Source organism: Hylobates moloch, unplaced genomic scaffold (genome assembly GCF_009828535.3).
Source record: "Hylobates moloch isolate HMO894 unplaced genomic scaffold, HMol_V3 SCAFFOLD_5, whole genome shotgun sequence".
NCBI lineage: Eukaryota > Metazoa > Chordata > Mammalia > Primates > Hylobatidae > Hylobates > Hylobates moloch.
In genome coordinates, this window is record NW_026652280.1 from 118918582 (window position 1) to 118942535 (window position 23954).

The 23954-nt window shown below is 40.1% G+C and overlaps 2 protein-coding genes across 2 annotated transcripts in view; both read right to left on the reverse strand.

The window, feature by feature from the left end:
* Positions 1–1710, reverse strand: part of FNDC7 (fibronectin type III domain containing 7) — a 29598-nt gene extending 27888 nt beyond the window's left edge. Inside the window, exons 1-2 of the mRNA XM_032155178.2 lie at positions 1622–1710; positions 1082–1100 (exon numbers count right to left, since the gene is read on the reverse strand). Coding sequence (XP_032011069.1) covers positions 1082–1100; positions 1622–1684 — 82 coding nt within the window. The 5' untranslated portion in view covers positions 1685–1710. The remainder of the gene's footprint in view (positions 1–1081; positions 1101–1621) is intronic.
* An 11424-nt stretch (positions 1711–13134) lies between these two features.
* PRPF38B (pre-mRNA processing factor 38B) lies at positions 13135–22398 on the reverse strand. The gene is made up of 6 exons (XM_032155179.2): positions 22076–22398; positions 19173–19241; positions 18745–18896; positions 18602–18662; positions 16116–16339; positions 13135–15783 (listed from the first exon to the last, which is right to left on the reverse strand). The coding sequence occupies exons 1-6, from the start codon at positions 22352–22354 to the stop codon at positions 14925–14927; spliced, it is 1644 nt and encodes a 547-aa protein (XP_032011070.1). The 5' UTR covers positions 22355–22398; the 3' UTR covers positions 13135–14924.
* Between the last annotated feature and the right edge of the window lie 1556 nt (positions 22399–23954).

The window sequence follows — 23954 nt, forward strand, 5'->3', positions numbered from 1 at the left end:
CAAAAAAGCCACTTTGTATATGGCCAAGCAGTCCTTCCTATAGTTTCCTGGCTAATCCTAAAGATCTCTCAAGAATAAGACAAGTAAATAAGAATAAAGCAAGAGATGGGATGTTGCTATGTTGCCCAGGCTGATCTTGAAATCCTGGGCTCAAGCAATCCTCCCATCTTGGCTTCCCAAAGTGCTGAGATTATAGGCGTGAGCCATAGTACCTGGCCAGGAAATAGAAATTTTTAAAAACTTACTGTATATGCATGAATTTTATGAAATTTCATGGCTCAGACATATATCTATATCAAATTTTTTAACTGTCTTAATTTCACTTCCTTTTCTATGGTCTAGACAAAATAATAAATAAAAATTTTTCTAATTGATGTTGAATCACTATGAGAATTTATCGGTGATATGGTTGATATTATGTGGTTCCTACAGGTAAGCTAAACCCTCCTAAAAATAAATTTCCATTCCAGGTACTTAGATTTCTAGCACAAATGAGCTAGGAGGGGCCACTAGATAAATTATTTTTGCCTTCAGTTATCTACTCAAGAAAGATGGAGATCAACTATTTTTAAAAGAGGGCCCCCTTTCAGCCCTGAGTGACTATTGTCTATATTTCAAATATGCAATATTAGAAGTATAAAGTCCTTTTTAAAGTAGGGAATATGGACAATTTAATCAAATATAACACTTCTCATTTTCCCTCTAATTCCCCAGAAGATAAACAAGAACGTTTGTATAAATTAGACTCTGTACAATATCTTAACTAGAATGATGATCTTTGCAATATTTCACACATGGCTAACTGTAATGAGAAAATGCATGCCTACATGACTCTGTACATTATAGTCCTCAGCTAGAACACTTTATGAAGATTTGTCTTTCAAGTTCAATCTATTTATTTGTCTTACCAGTCATCATCTCCCCAGAACCCAATATAGTGCTTAGCACCCAGTGTGAGTGCTCAGAAAATATTGAATTTTTTTTCTCATATAGCCTGCATATTTCAGGGTAGCCTGTGAATTAACAATGGAAATTAAAATCAAATACGAGGAGGAAAAACTTGCAGGTCAGAAAATTGTACCTGATTTTGCTGGAGCAACCTGAAAAGGAAAGTTTAGAAAATTAGAACCATACAGAAAAACACAACTTGAACAAACGTAAAACATGAATAAAAGCGGTAATAAATTAATCACAATATTTTTATACCTAATGTGAGCAGTCTTTCAATCCATACAAGTATTTCTCCACACAAATCATTTCCCAGCACCCAAATCTACCACAAAGCAACTCTAAATAGAATTTAGAGGCTGGAGGCAGATCCCATTACTATTTCATTTTTTTTCCCTTTGAATCTGCCTATTGAACTAAGTCAGTAGCTGCTGACAGATTTTTCAGAAATCTTTGTTTTTAAAATATAATGATAATCTTGTTTTCTTTCTCTATTATATGGCATTAAATTTCAAACACGCAAACACATACAACCTGGGTACAAACCAAAAATATTCTGATTTCTATCTCCCTGTTCCCCAACTCCTCAAAAAAAAAAAAAAAAAGAGAGAAAAATAATGTGTCTTTCTTTTTTCCCCTAAATAGTTGTGGGTAGTTGGAATGATGAACTCACCATTTTAAGACAGATAAGAATGAATCCAATCAAAGTCAAACATGTCTCTCGTCCACCAGCCATCCTGTTGGACGTAGTACTCACATGGCACAAAACAAAGCAATCGGGGTCCTCTTTGGCCCCCAGAAGTATAACACCGTTGGTCGCTGGGATGTGGGGCTGTGATGCTGGGAAGAGACCCTAGGAAGTAGCTCCTTCCCTTCAGTGTGGAGCTGACCTGTAACCAGGGGCACTTGGAGACTGGCAGGGACAGGTATTGCAAAGACTGAAAAGAAGAGAGTTGGAGAAAGCCACGGTAAGCGGGCCAAAAAGCTACTGTAACCTTGGTTTCAAAGTAACCTTCTTTTTAAAACAATTTCTGTCTAAATAAAAATTTTCGAAAGCTGCACAGAAAGTTGTTGATGTGATAGAATAATTATTTTAAACTCGGGGATGCTGACCAGTTTTATTTTTCTTTTTCACCTTTATTTGTTGTTGTTCTTTTAGTTCAAAGTAAGTGATCGGTCCTACTGTCAGGAAGAATTTGTTGCAAAACTTCAACAAGGAATATGAAAGGGCAGGAGCATGTCCCTGTACTGAGAAAGATAGTGAGAGGTCCCTGGTGAGCACATTAAATTTACCCATCCTCTATACCACCCTGCAGTTCCAGTACCTCTTTTTTTCTTCATGTTTTTAGAGACAGGGTCTTGCTATTTTGCCAAGCAGCCTCCAACTCCTGGGCTCAAGCAGTCCTCCCACCTCTGCCTCCTGCGTAGCTGAGACTACAGGCATGCACCACTGTGCCTGGCTAGTTCCTTTTATTTCCAGAGCTGTCTTCCTAGTTCACACTCTTAATAATTAGCATTTAATTTAATAATTACAGTGTATAATTTTAACAATGAACGGATACATAAATGAATAATAAACATAATTAATTGGCTTATCTGAAATCACACAAGAATTAAATGATCGAACTGGAGTTAAAACGCATCAGTCTGATTTCTACTTTCAACCAAGATAGGATTACAAAAAAGGGACAAGAACTGCATTTACCGTCCCTGACTTTAAGATTTACCATAAAGCTAAAACAAAATAGAGACCAGGTGGTATTGGCATGAAGATAGATAAATAGATCAATGGGACACAGAGTCCAAAAATAAACCCACACATATATAGATAATTGATTTTCAACAAAGATACAAGGCAATCCAAAGGAGAAAGAATAGACTTTTCAACAGATGGTGCTGGAACAACTGGATAACCATATGCAGAAAACATAAACTTTGATTCATACCTCACACCATTAAAAAATGAACTCAAAATGGATCATAGATCTAAATGTAGCACCTGAAACTATAAAATGTCCAGAAAAAAAACACAAAAGAAAATCTTTGTGACGCTGGGTTAGGCAAAGATTTCTTATATACAACATTAAAAGCATAATCCATTTTTAAAATTTGATAAATTAGACTTCATTAAAATGAAGAATTTCTGCACTATTAAGGGAATGAAAAGATAAGCCACAGACTGGGGGAAAATATATATCTTATAAAGGACTTGTATTCTCAAAACCCAGTAATAGGAAAACAACTCAATATAAAATGGGCAAAAGATATGAACAAACACTTCACAAAAGAAGACATACTCATGGAAAATAAGGGATGGAAAAAATCCTCAACATCACTAGTCATTAGCAGAATGAAAAACAGGTTTTTTTTGTTTTGTTTTTGGAGACAGGGTCTCATTCTGTCACCCAACCTGGAATGTAGTGGTGCAATCACAGCTCACTGCAGTCTTGACCTCCCAGACTCTAATGATCCTCCCACTTCAGCCTCCTGAGTAGCTGGGACCACAGGTGTGCACCACCACACCTGGCTAATTTTTGTATTATTTGTAGAGATGGGGTTTCACCATGTTGCCCAGGCTGGTCTCAAACTCTTGGGCTCAAGCCATCTGCCCACTTTGGCTTCCCAAAGTGCTGGGATTATAAGCATGAGCCATTGCACTGGGCCCACAGAATGCAAATTAAAACCACAGTGAGATACCACTACATACTTATTGGATGTCTAAAATTAGAAGCTGGTCATTGTGGCTATGCCTGTAATGCCAGCACTTTGAGAGACAAAATCAAGAGGATCACTTGAGGTCAGGTGTTTTGAGAACAGCCTAGGTAACATCGTGGGACCCTGTCTGTACAAAAAATTTTTTAAAATTAGCTGGATGTGGTGACACCCACCTGTAGTGCCAGCTGCTTGGGAGGCTGAGGTGGGAGGATCACTTGAACTCAGGAGGTCAAGCTTGCAGTGAGCCGTGATCGCACCACTGCACCCCAGCCTGGCAATAGAATGAGACCCTGTCTCAAATAATAAATAAATAAATAAATAATAAAATTAGAAAGATTGCGTACGCTAAATGTCGGCAAGGATGTGGAACAATCAGAAATCTCCTACCTGGTAAGAATGAAAAATGGTACAATCATTTTGGAAAATAATTTGGCTGTTTCTTAAAAAGTTAAACACGTACCTCACCATTTCACTCCTAGGTATTGACTCAAAAAAAAAATGAAAGCATATGTCCATACAAAAACATATAGGAATATTCACAGTAGCATTATATTTAATAATCCCCAAACTAATAAGCAAACCAAATGTCTGGGCTGGGCGCGGTGGCTCACGCTTGTAATCCCAGCACTTTGGGAGGCCGAGGCGGGCGGATCACGAGGTCAAGAGATCGAGACCACGGTGAAATCCTGTCTCTACTAAAAATATAAAAAATTAGCCGGGCGTGGTGATGGGCGCCTGTAGTCCCAGAGAGGCTGAGGCAGGAGAATGGCGTGAACCCAGGAGGTGGAGCTAGCAGTGAGCCGAGATCACGCCACTGCACTCCAGCCTGGGTGACAGAGTGAGACTCCGTCTCAAAAAAAAAAAAAAACCCAAATGTCTGTCAGCCAAAGTAAGTAATAAACAAATGAAATATTTCCCAGCAAAAAAGGAACACACAAAAACATGGATGAATCTCAAAAAAAGTCAGATACAAAAAAAGGATACAGATGGTTTCATCCAATCATATAAATTTCTAGAAAATGCAAACTACTCTTAAAAACAGAAAGCAAATCAGTGGCTGCCTGGGGATGGAGAATGGCAGGAAGCAGGGATTACAAAAGTGCAAGAGGAAACTCTTGGGGATGAAGAACATGTTCATTATGTGAACTGTGGTGGTGACTTTATGAGTGTATACATATGTCAAAATGTATTGAGTTTATGTCTTAAATATGTGCAACTTATTACATGCTGCTTATATCTAAATAAAGGTGTTTTCAAAAATCAGTCTAACTCCAAAACCCTAAGCTCCTTCCACTAAACCACTCTGCCTTATGAGCTGACTACTATGAATTTAAGGCATTTCCATTTGTGCACCCATCAAATATATGTTGACATATTGAGGACCTAATGAAGACCAGAAACTATTCAGGACATGGGAGATACAAACAAACCAGAACCCTGTCCTCTTGGAGCATGCACTCTAGCAAAGGAACGCCAAACCAAGCAGCTTAAGTAATAAAATACGTCTAGTGCTGCTAAATTTTATGAAGAAAAAGCGGAGTAATACGAGAGAATACAGCTGTTAGGGAAGACCTCTCTGGCAGCCAGATGCTTGAGCATAGGCCTAAGGGAAGTGAAGGGGCACCCTTTGGAAACTTAGGAAAAGAACATCCAGGCAGAAGGAAGAGGAAGTGCAAAGGCCCTGAGGAGGGAGCAGCTTAGTTAGAACAGCCCGTGCACTTATGCCCCCAGCAGCAGGGAGTGTTGGTGGTTGACAGCTCCTGCTCAGCCTCTCGCAGACTTGCTCTTGGCTCATGAGAGCTGCCTGGCTCAAAGTCATACCTGCTCCCTGGGCCACCTATATCCAATGATTGGTGGATAAAGGAATGTTAGTGCTCCTGGCCCGGATTCAGGACAACTCTGGAGGGGAGATCTGGATGGTACACCATGGTGTCCACCAGGGCAACGGAGGCACCTAGGGTGCAACATTTAAAGAACATCCACTCTCCAGTTCGCTGAAGCCCAGAGTTCCAGAGGCAGGCAGCACAAACCCCTCAAGTGGGTCATTGGGAGTGATGGCAAACAGGGCCAGTCATGTTCAGTCACTTGTGTGCAGGCACACAGTAGACAGAGAGTTGGTATCTAACTTGGATTGGGGTATTACTAGACAAGTGTGATGGAGACGGCATCAAGGGCGTTAAGAGTGTTTTCAAGGATGTGATTTATAATATTGTACAGTGGAAACTAAGCTGGGTAAGCAAGGAACTGTGGCTTGCAGTACCTCACTGCAATGGAGGCTAAAGGGGCTGCAATGGAATGAAAAGTTGGCAGGAGCAATAGAACGGAGGACCCAAGGGAGTTAAAGAATTGTTGGAGAGTATCTTAGAGAAAGTAAGCAGGAAATATAGGAGTTGGTGATTAGAGAATGGGATGCTTGAAATGGAAACTGTGGAGAAGTGCCAGTTATTGATGATGGCCAGGTCTCTGATGTAACCATGGGAACTTGCAGCTGAGGTCAGATGGAGGAAAAAAATCATTGGAGGTCACGAGGTCAAAAAATTGAGAGGTCTGAGTATTGGAAAGATTGTTCAATGGATATTGGAATCACTAAGAATTATGGCAAGAGTGGTGAAAGAGGTATTGAGCCATCTATTAAACTCTGTAAGTATTAAAATATTAGGGGAGTATCTTTTGGGTATGGATGATATAGACAACTGAGGGACAGTAGATGGTGTAATCTGATGACGTGTTTTATAGGTCCTAGGGGATTCAGGAAAGAGAGAGAAACAATGGTCTGGAAGTACAATGATTTTAAAGAAATGAGTTAGGAAGGATAATTATTGTGTTAGCAACCATCTCTGGCTAATGTCAACTTCTTGGTTGTCAAAATAGGTAATGAGTGTTATCACTGAACTGTTCCACTGGGAAACAATGCAAATAAAGCGGTTGCTTTTGTAATATGAATTTACTTTAAAGCTTTGAATGACTAAATTTACCAGCTGTCTGAAATTCTCCCTTCAGGAATGAGATTCTGCAAAGCAGTGAATGCATGAATTTTGATAACTGAAGGGAATGGAGCTAAGACAACCAAGAGGGGAAACAGCTACAAGAGTAAGCCTATTTAAACATTATTAGTGTATTAATAAGGTAATACCAGGAAATTTAAGATTAGTAAATAATGCAAAGGCCAGGAAAGGGACTGAAAATAAAAGATAAAGACAACAGTCTGGAATGGAAGAGGGAGAAAATGTAAGGATGTTCCACACAAGAATCATCCACTTTCCAGCCCACACATGCCTGTGTCGATGCTTCCTGACACCCAACCTCCTTCACTAAGCTCATGCCCACTATTTTAGCTTCTGTTATTTGGTGTGCAATTCCAGATATCAAAACTGTGATTAGTCAGGATTAGGTTTTGCTGAGAGTGGACAGAAAACCTATAACAGTGGCTTAACCAGAAGTTTCTTCCTGATATAAAATAGTAGAGGCAAAGCCTCCAGGAGTGGCATGGCAATTCTATTCCATGGAGTCTTGAGAGACCCAGGCACCTTTTTCCTCTTTAGTCTGCCATCCCTAGGATGAGGCCCTCCTTCCTGGTCCAAGATAAAGTTCCAGCTATCACATTAAAGTTCTAAGCAGGAGAATTCAGTGAGAGGAGATAGAAGAGACTAACGATACATTCCAGCAATTTCTATTGGGGAAACAATTGGCAGTCTACCACACAAATGAATGAATAAATAAATGTGATCTCGTGCATAGGTAGATTAGCCAAGGGCAGAATTTAAGACATGTAACAGAAAGATACAGAGAGAGGTGGCCAGGTGCATTGGTTCACGCCCATAATCCCAACACTTTGGGAGGCCAAGGCGGGTGGATAACTTGAGCCTAGGAGTTTGAGAGCAGCCTGGGCAACATGGAGAGACCCCATCTCTACCAAAAATATAAAAAAGTATCCAGGTGTGGTGGCATGTGCCTGTAGCCCCAGCTACTTGGGAGGCTGAGGTGGGAGGAGTGCTTGGGCCCAGGGAGGTCAAGGCTGCAGTAAATATGGATATGAAATGAATATGGAGATTGAGTAGGAACTTCAGAAACTAGTAAAGATTTGAAGTGGCCATTGTAGGGGATATAAAAAAGAAATATTTAGGGATATAGAAGGAATATAGAGTAGGATTAACTCCAGGAAAACATTGGAAACTGCAAGATTTTTAGTGGCCCTAATCCATAATGTAGTCTTCCACCATGCCCTTACACCCCCCCAGTTCCGCCAAGGGTGGATGATTTCCGTCAAAAAAAACCAGAATTGCATAAAACTTCCTTTTTGGGCCAGGCATGGTATCTCATGTGTGTAATCCCAGTATGTTGGGAGGCCAAGGTGGGAGGGTTAATTGAGCCCAAGAGTTCCGGACCAGCCTGGGCAATGCAGTGAGATCTCATCTCTACAAAAAATTAGCCAGCCGTGTTGGTGTGTGCCTATAGTCTCAGCTATTTGGGAGGCTGAGGTAGGAGGATCATTTGAGCTTAGGAGGTTGAGACTACAGTGAGCTGTGATTGTGCTGCTGTACTCCAGCTTGGGCAACAGAGCAAGACCATGTCTCAAACAAACAAACAGACCCCACTTTTCGTCACAAACAAAGCGCACTTTTTTTTCTTCTTTGCTCAAATTAAGTAGATGATATTTTCTTGCTGGTACTAACCAAGGATAAACAGATTAAAAACCCAATGTTAGAAAATATCAGGAAGACCCTTTCTGATCAGGGATTCCTTATTATTACAATAAAAGAAACCAGAGTTAGGCTCCTGGATTCCAGGGAAGAGAAACTCAGGCCACCTTAAGGAAAACAGAGAAATCGCAAGGATATCCACTGACCAGACTGGGAAAAAACTAGAAAGCCAGCAGGAAGTGAGGCAGCTTCAGGGTCCGGTGACTCTTTTACACAGTCACTGTTGTAAGACAACTATGCATCTTGACCACTCTTCTAAGGACTGGCCAATTCTTAGTTTTCTGTCAAAATTCTGAAAGAAGCCTGTTTGATTCACTTACATAATTCTCAACAAACTTCTTGGGCTGAGCCCTTTATACTAGACTACTTCATCAGCCAGCCAAAGAAGGAAGCATCCACATGATTGGCATCATTTTAATACATTGTACCATTCAGGGTCCAGTCCAGAGACAGAAAACACACAGTAATTCCAAGAGGGAAAGTCTGATACAAAGAATTATTAACTAGTAATGGGGTTAACTACTAAAGGTAAAGAGAACTCTAAAAAAATACAGTAATAGTGGATGTAGGGAGCAGCCATTACCTCTAGTGCTGAGGCAGAGGACCCAAGAAAAGAACAAACGTGGGGGAAATGGCCAGGCACAGTAGCTCACACCTGTAATCTCAGCACTTTGGGAGGCCAAGGAGGGAGGATTGCTTGAGGCCAGGAGTTTGAGACCAGCTTGGGAAACACAGTAAGACCCAGTTCCTATGAAAAAAAATAAAAATCAGCCAGTTGTAGGGGCACCTGCCCATAATCCTTCCTAACCACTCAGGAGGCTGAGGCTGGAGGATTGCTTGAGCCCTGGTTGAGTCTGCAGCGAGCTATGATTGTGCCACTGCACTCCAGCCTGGGTGACAGAGCAAGGCTCTGTCTAAAACAACAATAACAACCAAAACAAAACAAAACAAAAAAAGAAAACGTTAGGAGACGTTCCCTTGCAAGACTGAGATTCAGACCTTGTTGGTAAGGGTGCAGTTGTGGCTTCTCAGCAAATGCTGAGAAGCTGAAGGTTGGAGCTGGAGAGCAGAGGTGTCAACAAAAGTAGCTAGGAGGCCACCCACTGGGGTGCCACTGAGACTTACTGGGAAACCTGTGAGGTACTGCTAAAACTCCTGGGCAGCTGCCTGCTGGAGCACTAGCAAACTTGCTGGGAAGCTGGCAGGGGGGCTCGTGGACTTGCGGGGAACTCCCACTTCTCTCAATGAGTTGGTACTGAAATTTGCTGGGGGATATATATTGCTGGGTGCTCTACATGCCACTGGCCCCTACACAATGAAGAAGCAAAAAGAAAAAAGAAAACACACCTCTCTGCTGCAGCTCCCTCCAGCATACTCCACTGACAAGCTTAACATTATGCCAGCCGGCAATGGGAAAATGTTTACAAGGCCCAGCTCCAGAATCACGAAGCAGGGAAATAAAAGGTGGATGTGGAGCTAGAAAATGTATAGATAACTGGCACATCCACAAATCACTGGCTGTCCCTGCACAAGTTTCCGCATAACCCATGGAACACTTCATTCAGGAAATGTTCACCGAACCAGTACCTGGATTGGCTGGATGAGTGTTTCATTTAAGACTTTCCCTCTATTGGTATAGTCAAATATCCAGGACGCTGACTTCAAAATTTCTAAATAAGAGGGAAGGAGAAGACAAGAGGTCTTCCCTTGCATTTGCTCAGCAAGCGCTGTTTGTTTTCACTTAGATTATATGTTTATTTTGGATGTCAGGGGTTCGCAGCTGATGGAATTTGTTGGAGGGCGGGGGCAGGGATGTGTGTGACTAATTGCACTGACTCAAGAAACAGAGAAATAATTCAGCTTCAGAATGGTCAGAGCAAGAATCAGCCAAGGAAAACCAACTGAAGATTGGTGGACTTTAAGTACCTGCAGATCAGGGAAGCTTATGTGAGGATTTCTTTACAATAAGTAGTTCTTTTTCCAATCCTTGTGGCAAAACCTCAGGGCTTACATGAAATGCTGTAAGGTCAGTTCTCTGTTTATACAATAGGCTGAAAAGGCACCCCCCACCCCCTAACACACACTTCTGGATACATATCTGTGCTACACATTGTGGATCATGATTATGTAAATAGAAATGCTTTGAATATCAATACTCTGAGAAATCAAATAATGGATTTTAAGTCAGCCATGAAGCTAACATTTTCCAGTTGTGACAATGGTCCCAATAAATGCCATTTCAGAGGTACTTGCAAAGTGCTGTGGGACTTTATAGGACGGAATGACGAAGGCGGAATTTCAGAGTGACACTACCAACAAGCCTTTCCTGCCACATAAAGTCATCTCTACTTAGAGGTCCTATAATTTAGTCATTCAAGGCTGATTTCAGCATTTACGTAATAGAATCAAACTAGGGCCAGAATAGCATTTACGTAATAGAATCAAACTAGGGCCAGAATAGCATTTACGTAATAGAATCAAACTAGGGCCAGAATAGAATCAAACTAACGCCCATCAGTTGGCCAATATCACCTGAGAATTGGTCAACTAGTCAGTGTTTGAGGTTGCACGTTGGCATCAGTTGAAAGATGTATAAACTGCCAATGGTGGGACCTCATCTCTACTAACGAAAAACTTTATATTCATAAAGGACAACTTTTAGGGAAGAGAATTCAGTGAATACCATTGTCATTTTTTCTTCCTCTGCACCTTTAAGTAAAATAAAATAGATACTGCCTTTGGAACTAACTACTCTTAGGAACTTAAGTTTCTGGTTAATTCCCAAGCACTGTACATCTAAGCATAGCTTAAAAAAAATCAGTGAACAAAACCAAAGTCCTAGGGCAGTTTGTGAGTTCCTTTGAAATTACACACAAATTTTAGGGTACTTTTTATTTTTGAGACACAGTCTCCTTCTCTCGCCCAGGCTGGAGTGCAGTGGTGAGATCTCGGCTCACCGCAACTTCCGCCTCCCAGGTTCTAAGCGATTCTGCTGCCTCAGCCTCCGGAGTAGCTAGGATTACAGGCGCGCACGACCACACCTGGCGTATTTTGTATTTTGACTTTTTGAGACAGAGTCTTGCTCTGTCACCCAGGCTGGAGTGCAGTGGCGTGATCTCAGCTCACTGCAACCTCTGCCTCCTGGGTTCAAGGGATTCTCCTACCTCAGCTTCCCAAGTAGCTAAGACTACAGGCATACGCCACCACACCCGGCTAATTTTTGTATTTTTAGTAGAAACGGGGTTTCACTGTGTTAGCCAGGCTGGTCTCGAACTCCTGACCTTGTGATCTGCCTGCCTTGGCCTCCCAAAGTGCTGGGATTACAGGCATGAGCCACCACACCCGGCCCGTATTTTCCATTTTTTAGTAGACATGGGGTTTCAGCATGTTGGCCAGGCTGGTCTCAAACTCCTGACCTCAGGTGACCTACTGGCCTCGGACTCCCAAAGTGCTGGGATTACAGGTGTGAGCCACTGCACCTAGCGGGGTACTTTTTTTTAGACAGGATGGTACCTTTCATTAGATTACTAAAAAGTGGGCCCAGAACTCAAAAGAACCATTGCCTTAGAGGAACTGAGGAACTAAATCAGAGTAAGAGATAAAAACAGGGCAACATTAAAATGAACACTTTATATTAAGATTAATGATATACTAGCCCATGTATAGAATTTAATTGCAAATTGAACATTAAAAACAGGCAAAAGATATTAATACATGGAAAGGTGAAATCATTTCAGTGAGTACAAAAACTGGATGGAGGATGCTAATTATATTAAGCTGTATTAAAATTTTTTTAAAATTATACTTTAAGTTCAGATATATGTGCAGAACGTGCCGGTTTGTTACCTAGATATACACGTACCTTGGTGGTGAGCTGCACCCATAAACCCGTCATCTACATTAGGTATTTCTCCTAATATTATCCCTCCCCTAGCCCCCACTCCATGACAGGCCCCGGTGTGTGATGTTCCTCGTGTCCAAATGTTCTCATGTTTCAAGAAATGTGAGATGTCTTTCATAGCCACTTGTTTTCAGTTTCTTAGGAAGCCACTCTCCAAATAAACCATGCATATATATAGCAATAACTAGCACAATTTACATGTTCTCACACCTACCATAATTTTCCTCAAAAGCAAACATATTTAAAAATCATAGGAAGGGATGGGCGTGGTGGCTCACACCTGTAATCCCAGTGCTTTGGGAGGCTGAGGTGGGTGGATCACTTGAGGCCAGGAGTTCAAGACCAGCCTGGCAACATTGTGAAACCCCAACCCTACCAAAAATACAAATTAGCTGGGTGTGGTGGCATGCACCTGTGGTCCCAGCTACTTAGGAGGCCAAGTTTGGAGGATCACTTGAGCCAGGGAAGTGGAGGTTGCAGTGAGCAGAGATTGCACCACTGTACTCCAGTCTGGGTGACAGAGCCAGGCCCGTCTCAAAACAAAAACAAACAAAAAACCCACAAGAAATCAAATGTGCTGACTATCATCAATCTATCAATGAAGGTGATAGTTCTTTCACCTCCATTTGAAATAATTTCTTTCCACATTTTACCTAAAATACAGTCAGATAAACATTTCACATGGAACCGTATCTAAAGTAGTAGCTCCATGATCTAGGTATGCTAAAAATAGATTTTCAACACAAGACAAATTTAGTGGCTTTCATATTATACAACAGGTTTTGCTAACTTCTGGGTGTCGATAGTACTAATTCACTTGATGTTCAATTTAAAAGACAAAGGAATTTTCTTAAAAAAGAAAAAAGCGTATCATTTTTAGAATTCATTTAATGAGATTTTTCTAAAATGGAGTGGTACAAATGTTAAGCTCACATATGGAGGACTCTTGCAAGTGTACTCGTTTGCTCCATTTAACACTTTTGCAAGGTGGCTTCTGAGTGCGCATTAGTTGGCCAGTATAACCAGTGAGATAAAACAAACATCAATGTGCGTGCCAGGTTCACTCGCTGTCAGAATACTCAGTTTTAGCCCTAGCACTGACATCATTACTTTGGGCCTCTATTTTCTTTTCTAAAAAGAATTGGGTGAATTATCTTAAAGAATTTCCTTCAAGTCCAAAAATTTTAAAAAATGCTAACATATTGTCCAAGTAAAAGGTATCCCAATAAACATCTTTGACATGGAACAAATTAATCAAGTGACACATGTAACAACCACTGACAAAGGGAACTGCCATTATCAAGAATTCTAATACAGATTATTGATTACCACATGCCCAATCCCAGTCTATGCATTTCTTTAAAATTCACTTGTCATCTGGGCACTAAGACATCCCTGTACACAAAGTGTGACTCTACTGACGTTTCATCAATTTCCACAATATAAGTATGTTAAAAAAAAGTTAACAAATGGGGGAAAAGCCAAGACCCAGGATAAAGGATTTAATCCAGTATTTATTCCACACTCATGATGGTTCTCTGTAATCAGAATACAAGTCATAAGAACAATCTATCAAATAATTTGCTGATAGTCTTAAATAATGCAGCACAGCATTACTTTTAATACTCCTCTGTTCTAGATTAAGTTTAAAAACTCAAACAGCAATCTCCATTATCAATAAAAAAAGTTCTGAATTTTAAAAAAAGGACACTATATCAAGCTGTTTCATAATTTAAGGATTTTCCATTTATAAAAATGCTTTGGAAGCTTGAGGCTTGAATCTGTTTTTCTACTCATCTGCCCCACCCTCTCCCAATTACATGTTAGTATAGGGTTCTGCAAGAATGCTAGGCTTTAGACATTAATTTTTTTTCTTTAATATAGTACTTTAAAATCTGAGAAAGAATTCAAGAAAAAAGATTACATGTCATGTATTTTTTCAAATAAAAAAGGAAAACTAAGTGAATAAATTTTAGGCATACTAAGTGTCCCTTTGAGGTAGAATGCTAAAAGGACTTGATGAAATCACAGCCTAAAAACCTCTGCATCAGAAACTAACTTCTCATAAATTCTCTCTAAAGGTAACTGTGGAGAATATTAAGTGTAACATATTAACAAGAGCCTTCCAAGATAATATACAGTGGACAAGAATGTTAATCCTACAATGCTGCCTTCATGTACATTGGCAGCACGTATTTCTCCTATAATAGACACCCAAGATCCATTCTCAAAGTCTTTAGCATTCTATTACGAAAAGCACAGCCATGCTAACTTCAGTACACAAACCATAATCCCACACCTACAAAACAAAAATAGATTAGTGGCAGTTTATTGCCTTATACAAATTTAACCAACATGGCAACCATGCCAAAGGAATTAAAACATTTTCAGGACATATGTACAGACTGTACATTTCAAAAACAAACAATAAAAATGCAAGAACAATCTGTGCATCATGTATCAAACTTAACAATTGTGTGAAAACACCAATGCAATAAATGGAATTACAAAGGCACTTCCCTACACAAAGGAGGAAATGAAAATGCAGCCTACAGGGAGAGCTTGAGGAGTGCGAACTACTGCACAATCTCAACTTGGGGGAAAAAAAGCAGATTTAATCATTTATAGGATTCAATGTGATCCACTTTTACAAAATATTTTCACACAGTCTCATCTTTGTTTTTATGCTGTTTTTCTTGGCTCTCTTGTTCTATACTTTGGCTCCTTCGATGATCATGTTTGTCTGACTGGTCCTTACTATCACTGTGATCTCGTTTGTGGGAACGTTCTTTGCTTCCACTACGCTTTCTAGATTTTTCTTTGCTGGGACTATGTTCCCGTTTTTTTGATTTTTCAACACCGTCAGTTCTTCCTTGACTGCCACTTCGACTTCGTTTATTTGATTTTTCTTTACTTTCATTTTTATGTTTACTTGATTTCTCTTTGCTTCTACTTCTACTTCGTTTCCCTGCATTTCTACTTCGACTCCTACTTCTGTGTTTCCTTTCTCTGCTTCTGCTTCTACTGTGTTTTTTCTCTTTCTTGGAATCTCTTTTGTCATCTCTGTGCCGCCTATCATCTTTGTCTTCTTTATGTTTCTTCTCTTCTACCTCTCCCCTACTTCTCTGTTCCTTGGACCTTTCTCTTGATCGCTCTCTCTCTTTTTCTCGTTCATTTCCTCTTTCCTTATCATAGTCACGATCTCGTCTTCTACCTCTCTCATTTTCCTTCTCTCTTTCTCGATCCCTGTCCCTTCTATCCCCTTTCCTATCACGACTTCGACTGCGACTTCTATGCCTTTCCCTACTTCTGCTGCGCCTGCGTTCTAACCCCCGGTCAATACTTCGGGATCTTCGCCGTTCTTTCTCCCTTTCTTTGGCTTCACGCTCTAGTCGCTGGCGTTCTTTCTCTCTTTCTAATTCTCTGTCAAAACTAGAAGACCCATGGCCCTCCCGATGATGACTTCTACTTCTTGATCTTCTTGGGGACCTCCGTGGACTCAGAGATCTCCTTGGAGACCTAAGGAAGGTGGAGGGAGAAAGAAAATTTCAATGAATAAAACATGAAATTCTTTTCACAGTAAAACTTTCAACAGCATTATTTATTCATGTCCTCAAGCTTAAGTCCATGTCAAGAATCATTAAAGCAAAAAATTTTATTGTTCTCATTTACAGATGCATAATTTTATAGAAAAAGCCCTGAAAGGAAGTAAATAATCTTTGGGGGGTAAAAGTGACAAACTAATAAAATGAACAGTAAAAACAAATTTCTAAGAACTTGCTATTTCCCAGAACCATTAACTTTGTATAAAGCATATATAAAAAATAAGCATAATTCAAGAGTGACATTACCTTGAACGTCTGCGTTCAACATGTCTGTCTATTTCCTCAGCACCTTCCTTCCCATCTTTCTTGATTTTTCTAGGTCGGGTTTTAATCTGTTGATCAATATTCTTTTGAACTGGAACTGGAATTCTTGGAAACAAGGTAGAAAACCACTCCAGTTTTGTGAGAAAAGATCGTAGCATTTCTCCAATGGTCATTACACAGCCTCCACCAGCCTTCACATCTAGGTCCTACAGAAACACAAAAGATACCCTAGCCGTCAAAAAAAGTATTTCCATATATACATGAATACTATAAAAATATTACCATCTTTGGAATCTCAATACAAAAAAAACTAACAGAAAAATTTTATTTTTATATCCTAATCTGACAATGAATGAACAGAAATATTTGGGCTTAGTGTGTGCATGCAGGTGAGAACAAACCCTGCAGCCTCACAGGCATAAAGGGAACTGATCTCACTCAGTTAACAATATGAAAAAGCCCCTTACATTTCTAAACTATGCGGAACGACTGACTTAAATTTACATTCCACATACCTACTATGTATTTATTTCTGTGGACATATTTGCACACATCATATACCTTGCACCATAACCTAGCTACATATGATCTACTTTAGATAATTCCTGTCTAAAGGTTATCTTTTAACAGCTCTAATATAAAATGAAGCCCTAATAAAACTGGAAGCAATAGCAAACCAACTGCCATGAAGCAGTGAGGTTTCTAATTTAGTTATGTAGAAAATAAATAAATGAACAAATAATTGGAAACGCATAATCCATGATGACCATTGTCTCTGAAAAGGGTCATTACCGCATGAAGGCCTTCTTGCTATGCCCTCTCACAGCTCAGGACATGTTAGTCAGCTATTGTCAGTCCCAAACCTATAGTGCAAGCACACAAGGAAAGTGAGATTTGTTATCTAAACAGGAAAACAAGAGCTAAAGGTAAAACTGCTTGCACTCACACACATTTAAGTGTTCAGATATACAGTATTTCCAAATATAATCGCTGCAGATATCTAAGGAAGAAAACAATAAGTTAGCTTAAATAAAGGACCTCAGATTTGTAAACACAATAAAAAACATAAAATAGAGGCATCCAGAAACAAAACCAATACAACATCAATTATGAAGAGGAACATGCTTTTTTAAAGACAGAAGGAAGAAGTGCTTCAGTCTGAAAAATTCATCTAAAGATAAAAAGACCTTAAAGATTGTGATTTAAAACACGTTTTGCTTCTTCTGAGTTAAGTAACTCAGTTAACAGGCCAAAAAAAAAAAAAAAAAGTAGAGAAAAATAAAAATTCTCCATGTCTAAATGAGATTTTTTTTTAGGTGTGCATGTAGTAACAAAATAGATTTCCATTAGAACCATCCTTTAATTGAATAAATTCTTTGGATGAACTCTGTAAATAGACTACTGACACATAGCACTCAAAAAGTCTTCTTTATGAACCTTAAAACACAAAGTAGCAGAGTGGGTAGACAAATGGACAATACAGCTCATCATTTCATTTTTGAGAAGTTGGACTTCACCATGTAAGTAAATTAATGCATATATGATATTTTGTTTTGTTTTGAGAAAGGGTCTTACTCTGTTACTCAGGCTGGAATGCAGTGGCAATGATCTTGGCTCACAGCAAATTCTATCTCCTAGGCTCAAGTGATCCTCCCACCCCAGCCTCCCAAGTAGGTGAGACTAAGATGCATACCTCTATGCTCAGCTAATTTTTAAACTTTTTTTTTGCAGAGATGAGGTCTCACTATATTGCTCAGGCTGGTCTTGAACTCTCGAAGTGTTGGGATTACAAGTGTGAGCCACCATGCCCAGCCAATGCATACACGATTTAAATCTAACTTAGTATTTCAGATTTCAAATTAGGGAGACTCAAATTACAATTAAAAAAAAATTCTTTTTTAAAGGTATGTGTGGTGTACTAGGAGTCAGAAAGCTGGAATTAAAATTTTGTCACCTTGAACAAGTCATCCAAACACTTAGCTTATTTATGTAACACCCAGCTCTTCAATTCTGCACTTCTATGCAAGTGGGAATACTGATATTTGGAAGAAGTTAGAGGGTGAAGAACTGAAATGTTCCAGGAGAAAAAAAAGCTACAATTAGTATTCTATGTGCATGTCTTTTATTATCACCTCGATCTTGAGCATGCCCCATCTTGAAAAGTCACTATTAACTATACAATTTAGGATCAATACAATAACACAGAACATAATTAAGAAGAGAAAATTTCCAATAGTTACCAAACACATTTAAACAATTTTAAAACAAGAAAATAAACTTTAGAAATTTACCCTAAAATATATAAAAGCCATCAGGTCTCAGTAAAAGGACATTAATTCCAAAATTATCTGACTGAAATAAATTTAACTACAGGAAGTTCTTGAAGACATTAAACCACCAATAAATAAAAGATAATAAAAATATGGGAGTAATCAGAAGAAAACAAATTATTACCCTTGTTGACATACCTCTTCATCATCAAGGAAGGATTCAAACCAGTCCCATAGATCTGTAGGGGGCTGTGTATATCTAGAATTACAAAAGACTATTATTAAACATATGTGAATTAAAATGAGATATTTACTGGAAATATACATAAATGCACACTCACCTTATATACATAAATCCAAGCGCTCTAATATATGGAGAGTCTGTGTGTGTTATAAGACCCATCACTTGCTTTCGAGTTAACTTTAGGGTAAATAATTTGTATAACAGGCAAAATGCTGTAGAAACAATTCCTCCTGTTCCAACACCTCGAACCTTTGGGGGAAACAAGTTAAGAAAAAGTAGTAAAATAATTAATGGACTCTTAACACCAATTGACTAATCCTGTTAGGTATCAGTAACAAGCCATAATTCAGAACTAAGAAAGGAGCATTAAAAAGTAACACTTTTCTAACCCTATTTCACTGAACACTTGAATCTGGATTAAAAAAATTGTCACTCAAGTGTATAATTGACAGGCCTCTAGTTCTCTAAATATAAATTTAGTTATTAGACACAGAAAAACTGAAAAATGCACGTACTTCTACTTACCCCTCCGCACATCCCTGTCTGGCCGGCTGTTTTCCTGCTTCCTTTCTCCCATGGTTCAACGTGCGTGACCTGAAAATAGAAAAGAGGAACACAACAAACATTCATACTTCGAATTTGTTTAAAAGCCTAATAAAAGTAAACCCAAGTCCATAATAGAGCAGCTCTTCCAAAATTATTTTGGCATTAAGTATATGTTTACTGATATTAAGTGTGTAAATCGTTTTTGGAAAAACTGCTTAGATATTTAAACAGCACCCATAAAGCTACCAGGGTTTAACAAAACCTTAATCGCTTTGCAGAGGAGAAATCCCACTAAACTAGCTTTATAAAGAGCTGATATCTGTATCTGGGAGTCAGAAAATTTCTATAGTCTCACTTGGTTGCAAAAACTATTTGGTAATATTTTAACTTTGATAATATTTGATAATTTAACTTATGAGTTGCTTCTAAAACATTTTCTTTTAAAAATGGATTTAAGTCTCCAATTTAAAGCAAAAAGTATTAACGAAGTTTAAGCATTAATTTTAAAACTTCAAAATACCTTCAATAGTTTATTGTAATTTAAAATCTACATTATAAAATTAAGGAAAATTACTTGAAGAAAATTTTCTAAAACAGTAAAAAGTTACTTGGGATGCAAAATTACGGAACTTTTTTATTTGTATATTTTTTCCACCAGGGTCAGGTTTATTCCTGATTAAAGACAAAATTACAAAGGCCACACTTACAGAGATCATTGCTGTAATTAAGCTTCAGCCTAATTATGTGTGAACCAATCCAATTATTCCCCAGAATATAAATTGTATCAAAAACTGAGTGCGAATAGTCACTGGCATATACTAAGTATCATCAAAGATGATACAGTATCACATTTGCTAAGAGGAACATCTTACAGAAACTATTCCTTATTTAAAAATAGCAACAACAACAACAACAAAAGAATATTAGCTCTAAAATAGAATCCAAAAAGGTCTTTTGAGAAGACCCATCTTTTTTTAAAAAACATACAAAAAAATCCCGTTTTTTCACTGCGTATTTCTAAAATTCTACTTCCACCCACACATGGTAAATTTTGTAGTCCTGAACAATGGCTTTAGATAGAAAAGCATGCATGTAAGTTTAAGCACTACACTATTTTGCAGTGCTTTAACGTTTCCTTTCCTCCCCACAGATTGCTAAATAAAAGATGTTTCAATTCCTTAAAAGCTAGCCAAAGTCAGGGCTGGATGCATACAAAATAAAATTACAAAGTTGGAAACTTACATATTTCAGTGAGTATTTGATCTGAATGTCTTAAGTCTTCATAATATTAGTAAAAAGTTGGGTCTTTAGCTTTTTAACGGAATTTAAAAACAATTCCTGGTAGAATCTTGTTTCAAAACACATTTGAAACTTAAAAACGAGACTTTCCTCTATTACATTAACATTTTGCCTATGTTAGAAAACAGAACCTGCCGCAAAAAGAGCAGGTACCCAATTTTCAACTGTTAAAAAGTTTACTGCATAAATAAAGCTAAGGATTAAATGTTATTGACCATACTGTATCCATGCTAAAAAGGTCTTACCTTTTAAAAGCTAAAAAAACTAATTCATAGAATTACAATCAGACCTACTCTCGTAAGAGGATTCCAAATTTATTTGTGTACTTTATCAACCCAAAGTTGAACTGTATTCCTCAAGATATGTTTTCTATAAAAAGCAACTAATCTCTCAAAATCCTTCAATAACCTAATTACTTAACTGGGGGAAAAGGTGGGCAAAACAAAAGAGAATGTCCTTTTGTTACCATCTCTATACATACGTTCAAACGACAGAAAACACTGTGTGGTCTGTCAACTTTTTAAGAGTCAACATAGACAAAAATGGATTGTGTATTAGATGCTCCGGATAAAATTTTTAAAGACCACTAAGGCTATTATTAATATTCTTTAAAATAGAAATTAACCTTCGGAGGCCTGGAAGGTATTTTTTATACTACATAATTTGCAGGGAAGTGGAAAAAGCCTACCTAATTGGTGAAGGACCAAAAGCAATGGCCAAAAAAAAAAAAAAAAAAAAATCTAATTAGTCGTTCATTTAACCAGGGAAATGCATTTATGGCGATTGAGCATGATTAATAGTGCATACCTCTACCTGCGACCCTGGGCTGCTCCGAGCCTCGCTGCAAGACTGAGTCAATCCTGCTAACGAAACAAGAACTGAGACAAGAGTGCAGTGAGGAGGCGCCAGGTGAGCTCCCCAGCACAGCCAAGCCAGCACCGACCCTGCCGCAGAAGCCCAGGGCCCAGATAATTCTAAATTAGCCCAACGCACAGGTGGCTGAGACCTCTTACTCCTGACTTCCTGCTGGGAAAATTTCCAGGCCTTCTGTACACCTCTTGAAATGGCACCTCTCCACCCTCATCCCCCCACCCCACCCGACACACACGCACTGACCATTTCCCTGTCTGGATCGGATAGTGAGTACCAACAACACGAGGCCAATACTGAAGTCATTACACGCCCTGGCCAGGGGTGAGCGGGAGAAGCACCAACAAGTTGGCGCTCAGTAGATCCACGTCAAAAGGAATAATGTTAAAGCTGTAAACTGGAAAGGCTTCTGTTACTCTTTCCTCCTCTCCCCCACCCCTCTTGCCCAACTCCCCCCAGGGGTGGGCAGGAGGTTGGGGGAGGAGAGAGATCAATAGTGGCGGGCTCTCCCGGCCCTAAAAATCTAAAATGGAAACGAGAGGGCGGCCCCAGTCCGACCCCTCCCAGACAAGACTACAGGCCGCAGCTCCCCCTCCGCCGAACCACGTTCCCCCACCCACAAATCTTCACATTTCGGGGGCCGCCTTCGCCCGTTTCCTCCATATCCCCTCTTCCGAACTTACCCCCAAAGCCAAGGCCTACACGCTTCGTACCTTAAAGTAGATCTCGTCCACCACCTCGTGGTAGGTCTTGAGCTCGTAGAGCTGTACTTTGAAGTAAGGCGACGACAGGATGTTGGTCAGGATCATGGGGTTGAGGTTCATGGTCTTCTCGTTGCCCCAGAGAGGGAGCACATTGCCCTGCTTGCCGGAGACCGCCGGCTTGGTAGCGCCGCCGCCGCCGCCGCACTGCTGCTGTTGCTGAGCCGCAGCAGCGGCCGTCTGGTGCTGCGGCTGCGAGTTGCCTGTCAGCGCGGGGCTGTTGTTAGCCATGTTGCGGCGGAAGGAAGGGGGGGGGGGGGGGGGGCCAAGCTCGATCTCGCTCTTCGGGACAACGGTCTGGGACCCTACTCCATGGAACGTCGTCGGGAGAAGGGGCCGCCTCGCTGTGCCCCAGCTGAGCAAGAGAGGGCACCCAGGACGCCGACAAAAGGACCCCGGGCCGAGAGCAGACAGCGAAACCCAGACCGCGAGAACTCCACGCAGAAGGCGAGCCGGCGGCCAGGGAGCTCGATCTCTTCCGCCAACTGCCCCTGGGAACAAGATGGCGGGCCCGGCGGATATGACGCCACGCACCCCAGCGTTCCAAGCTGAGCTGGCGGCCAATCAGAGACGCCCAGGTGGGCTGGAGCGTCCTTTTCCTAGTTCCCCGCGTTCTCTGCAACCTGAAGTCGCTGCAGTGACCTCCCTACCTGACTCTTAGGAGATTTCCCCTGAGAATTTGGGGGCCAGGGGAGAGGGTGGTAGGCCTGATCCGTTGTTATTGTATTTTGACCGGGGGCTTGATTTCTTTTGTCGAGAGCTGAGCCAGGAAGGGTTCGCATGGCTGCGGTGTGCTTGCTAATATCTGACTTCTGCAGAGTATCCGAGAGGGGTCTCCTGGGATCTCAGTTTTAAGGTTCTCTGGAAGAGACAATGGTCAGGGACCCCACTCCTCCAGGAGATTCTGATCAAAGGTCACGTACTTCGCCAGCCTCTAGTGTCCAGCCAGAGGTCTTAAATTTATTCAACCGTAAGATTGAGATAACATCTGACTGGGCTGTTGTGAGCATCGAAAGAGCTAATGTACTTGTAGCGCCTAGTAGACTGTTACAGGCATCTGGTAGGCGCCTTTTCTTTTTCTCCCTGCTCCAGATCTTTGGATTCTAGGAATGTATTCGGAGTGAAAAACATTGGGTGAGATACTGTATATTGGGAATGGGGGTGTGAATATGTGGGGAGTTTGAATGTGGCAATCTTAACTTCAGTGGCGCATACACAGAGGAGGAGAAGAGAATAAGATGGAAACTTTGGGGAAAATCCACATCTGGATGAAAATAAACCAGGAGGAGAGAGAGAGAGAAGACAAGCAGAAAAGTATTTAAACCAAGAGACAGTTGTATGACAATACAAGGAAATAGAAAAGATAAGTGAATGGAGTGATTAATGTTTGGAACTGTACGGTACAAAAGTGGTTATCCTGTCTGGTTCCTTTGTTTTAGGTTGCAAGAGAACTAGAACCCTGAGAGGAGAAGCAGTTTTCACCTTCTTACTAGCAAATCTTGTTTTTCTCTATAGTGGTTTTTATTAACTTCCAAAGGAAAACTGAAGATCCTAACCCCTGTGTCATGAGTTATTACGTTAAAAGTCCATAGAAAAAAATTTTTTTAACCCAGTTCTTACTTTTCGTGTATATATTTTTTGCCTTGATAATACTAGTTTATTGAGTTTACCAAGTGACACATTGCCAAATCTTATGCCCTATTTTTAATTCCTCAGATACATGATCTTTCTGTATAGTCTTAGACAGTCTTTACCCCTAGTCTCTTTGGATGAAGAGCTTGTTAGAGAGGTTGAGTTTGATATCTAAGTGTCAGTGGCATCAAACTCAGAG

Coding starts and splice junctions, on each gene's coding strand:
- PRPF38B (XM_032155179.2), bottom strand. CDS start 22,354: ATGGCTAACAACAGCCCCGCGCTGACAGGCAACTCGCAGCCGCAGCAC. Junction 18,897..19,172: donor AGACAGGGATGTGCGGAGGG/GTAAGTAGAAGT, acceptor TTTCCCCCAAAG/GTTCGAGGTGTTGGAACAGG. Junction 16,340..18,601: donor CCTTCCTTGATGATGAAGAG/GTATGTCAACAA, acceptor GTGTTTCTGTAG/GACCTAGATGTGAAGGCTGG.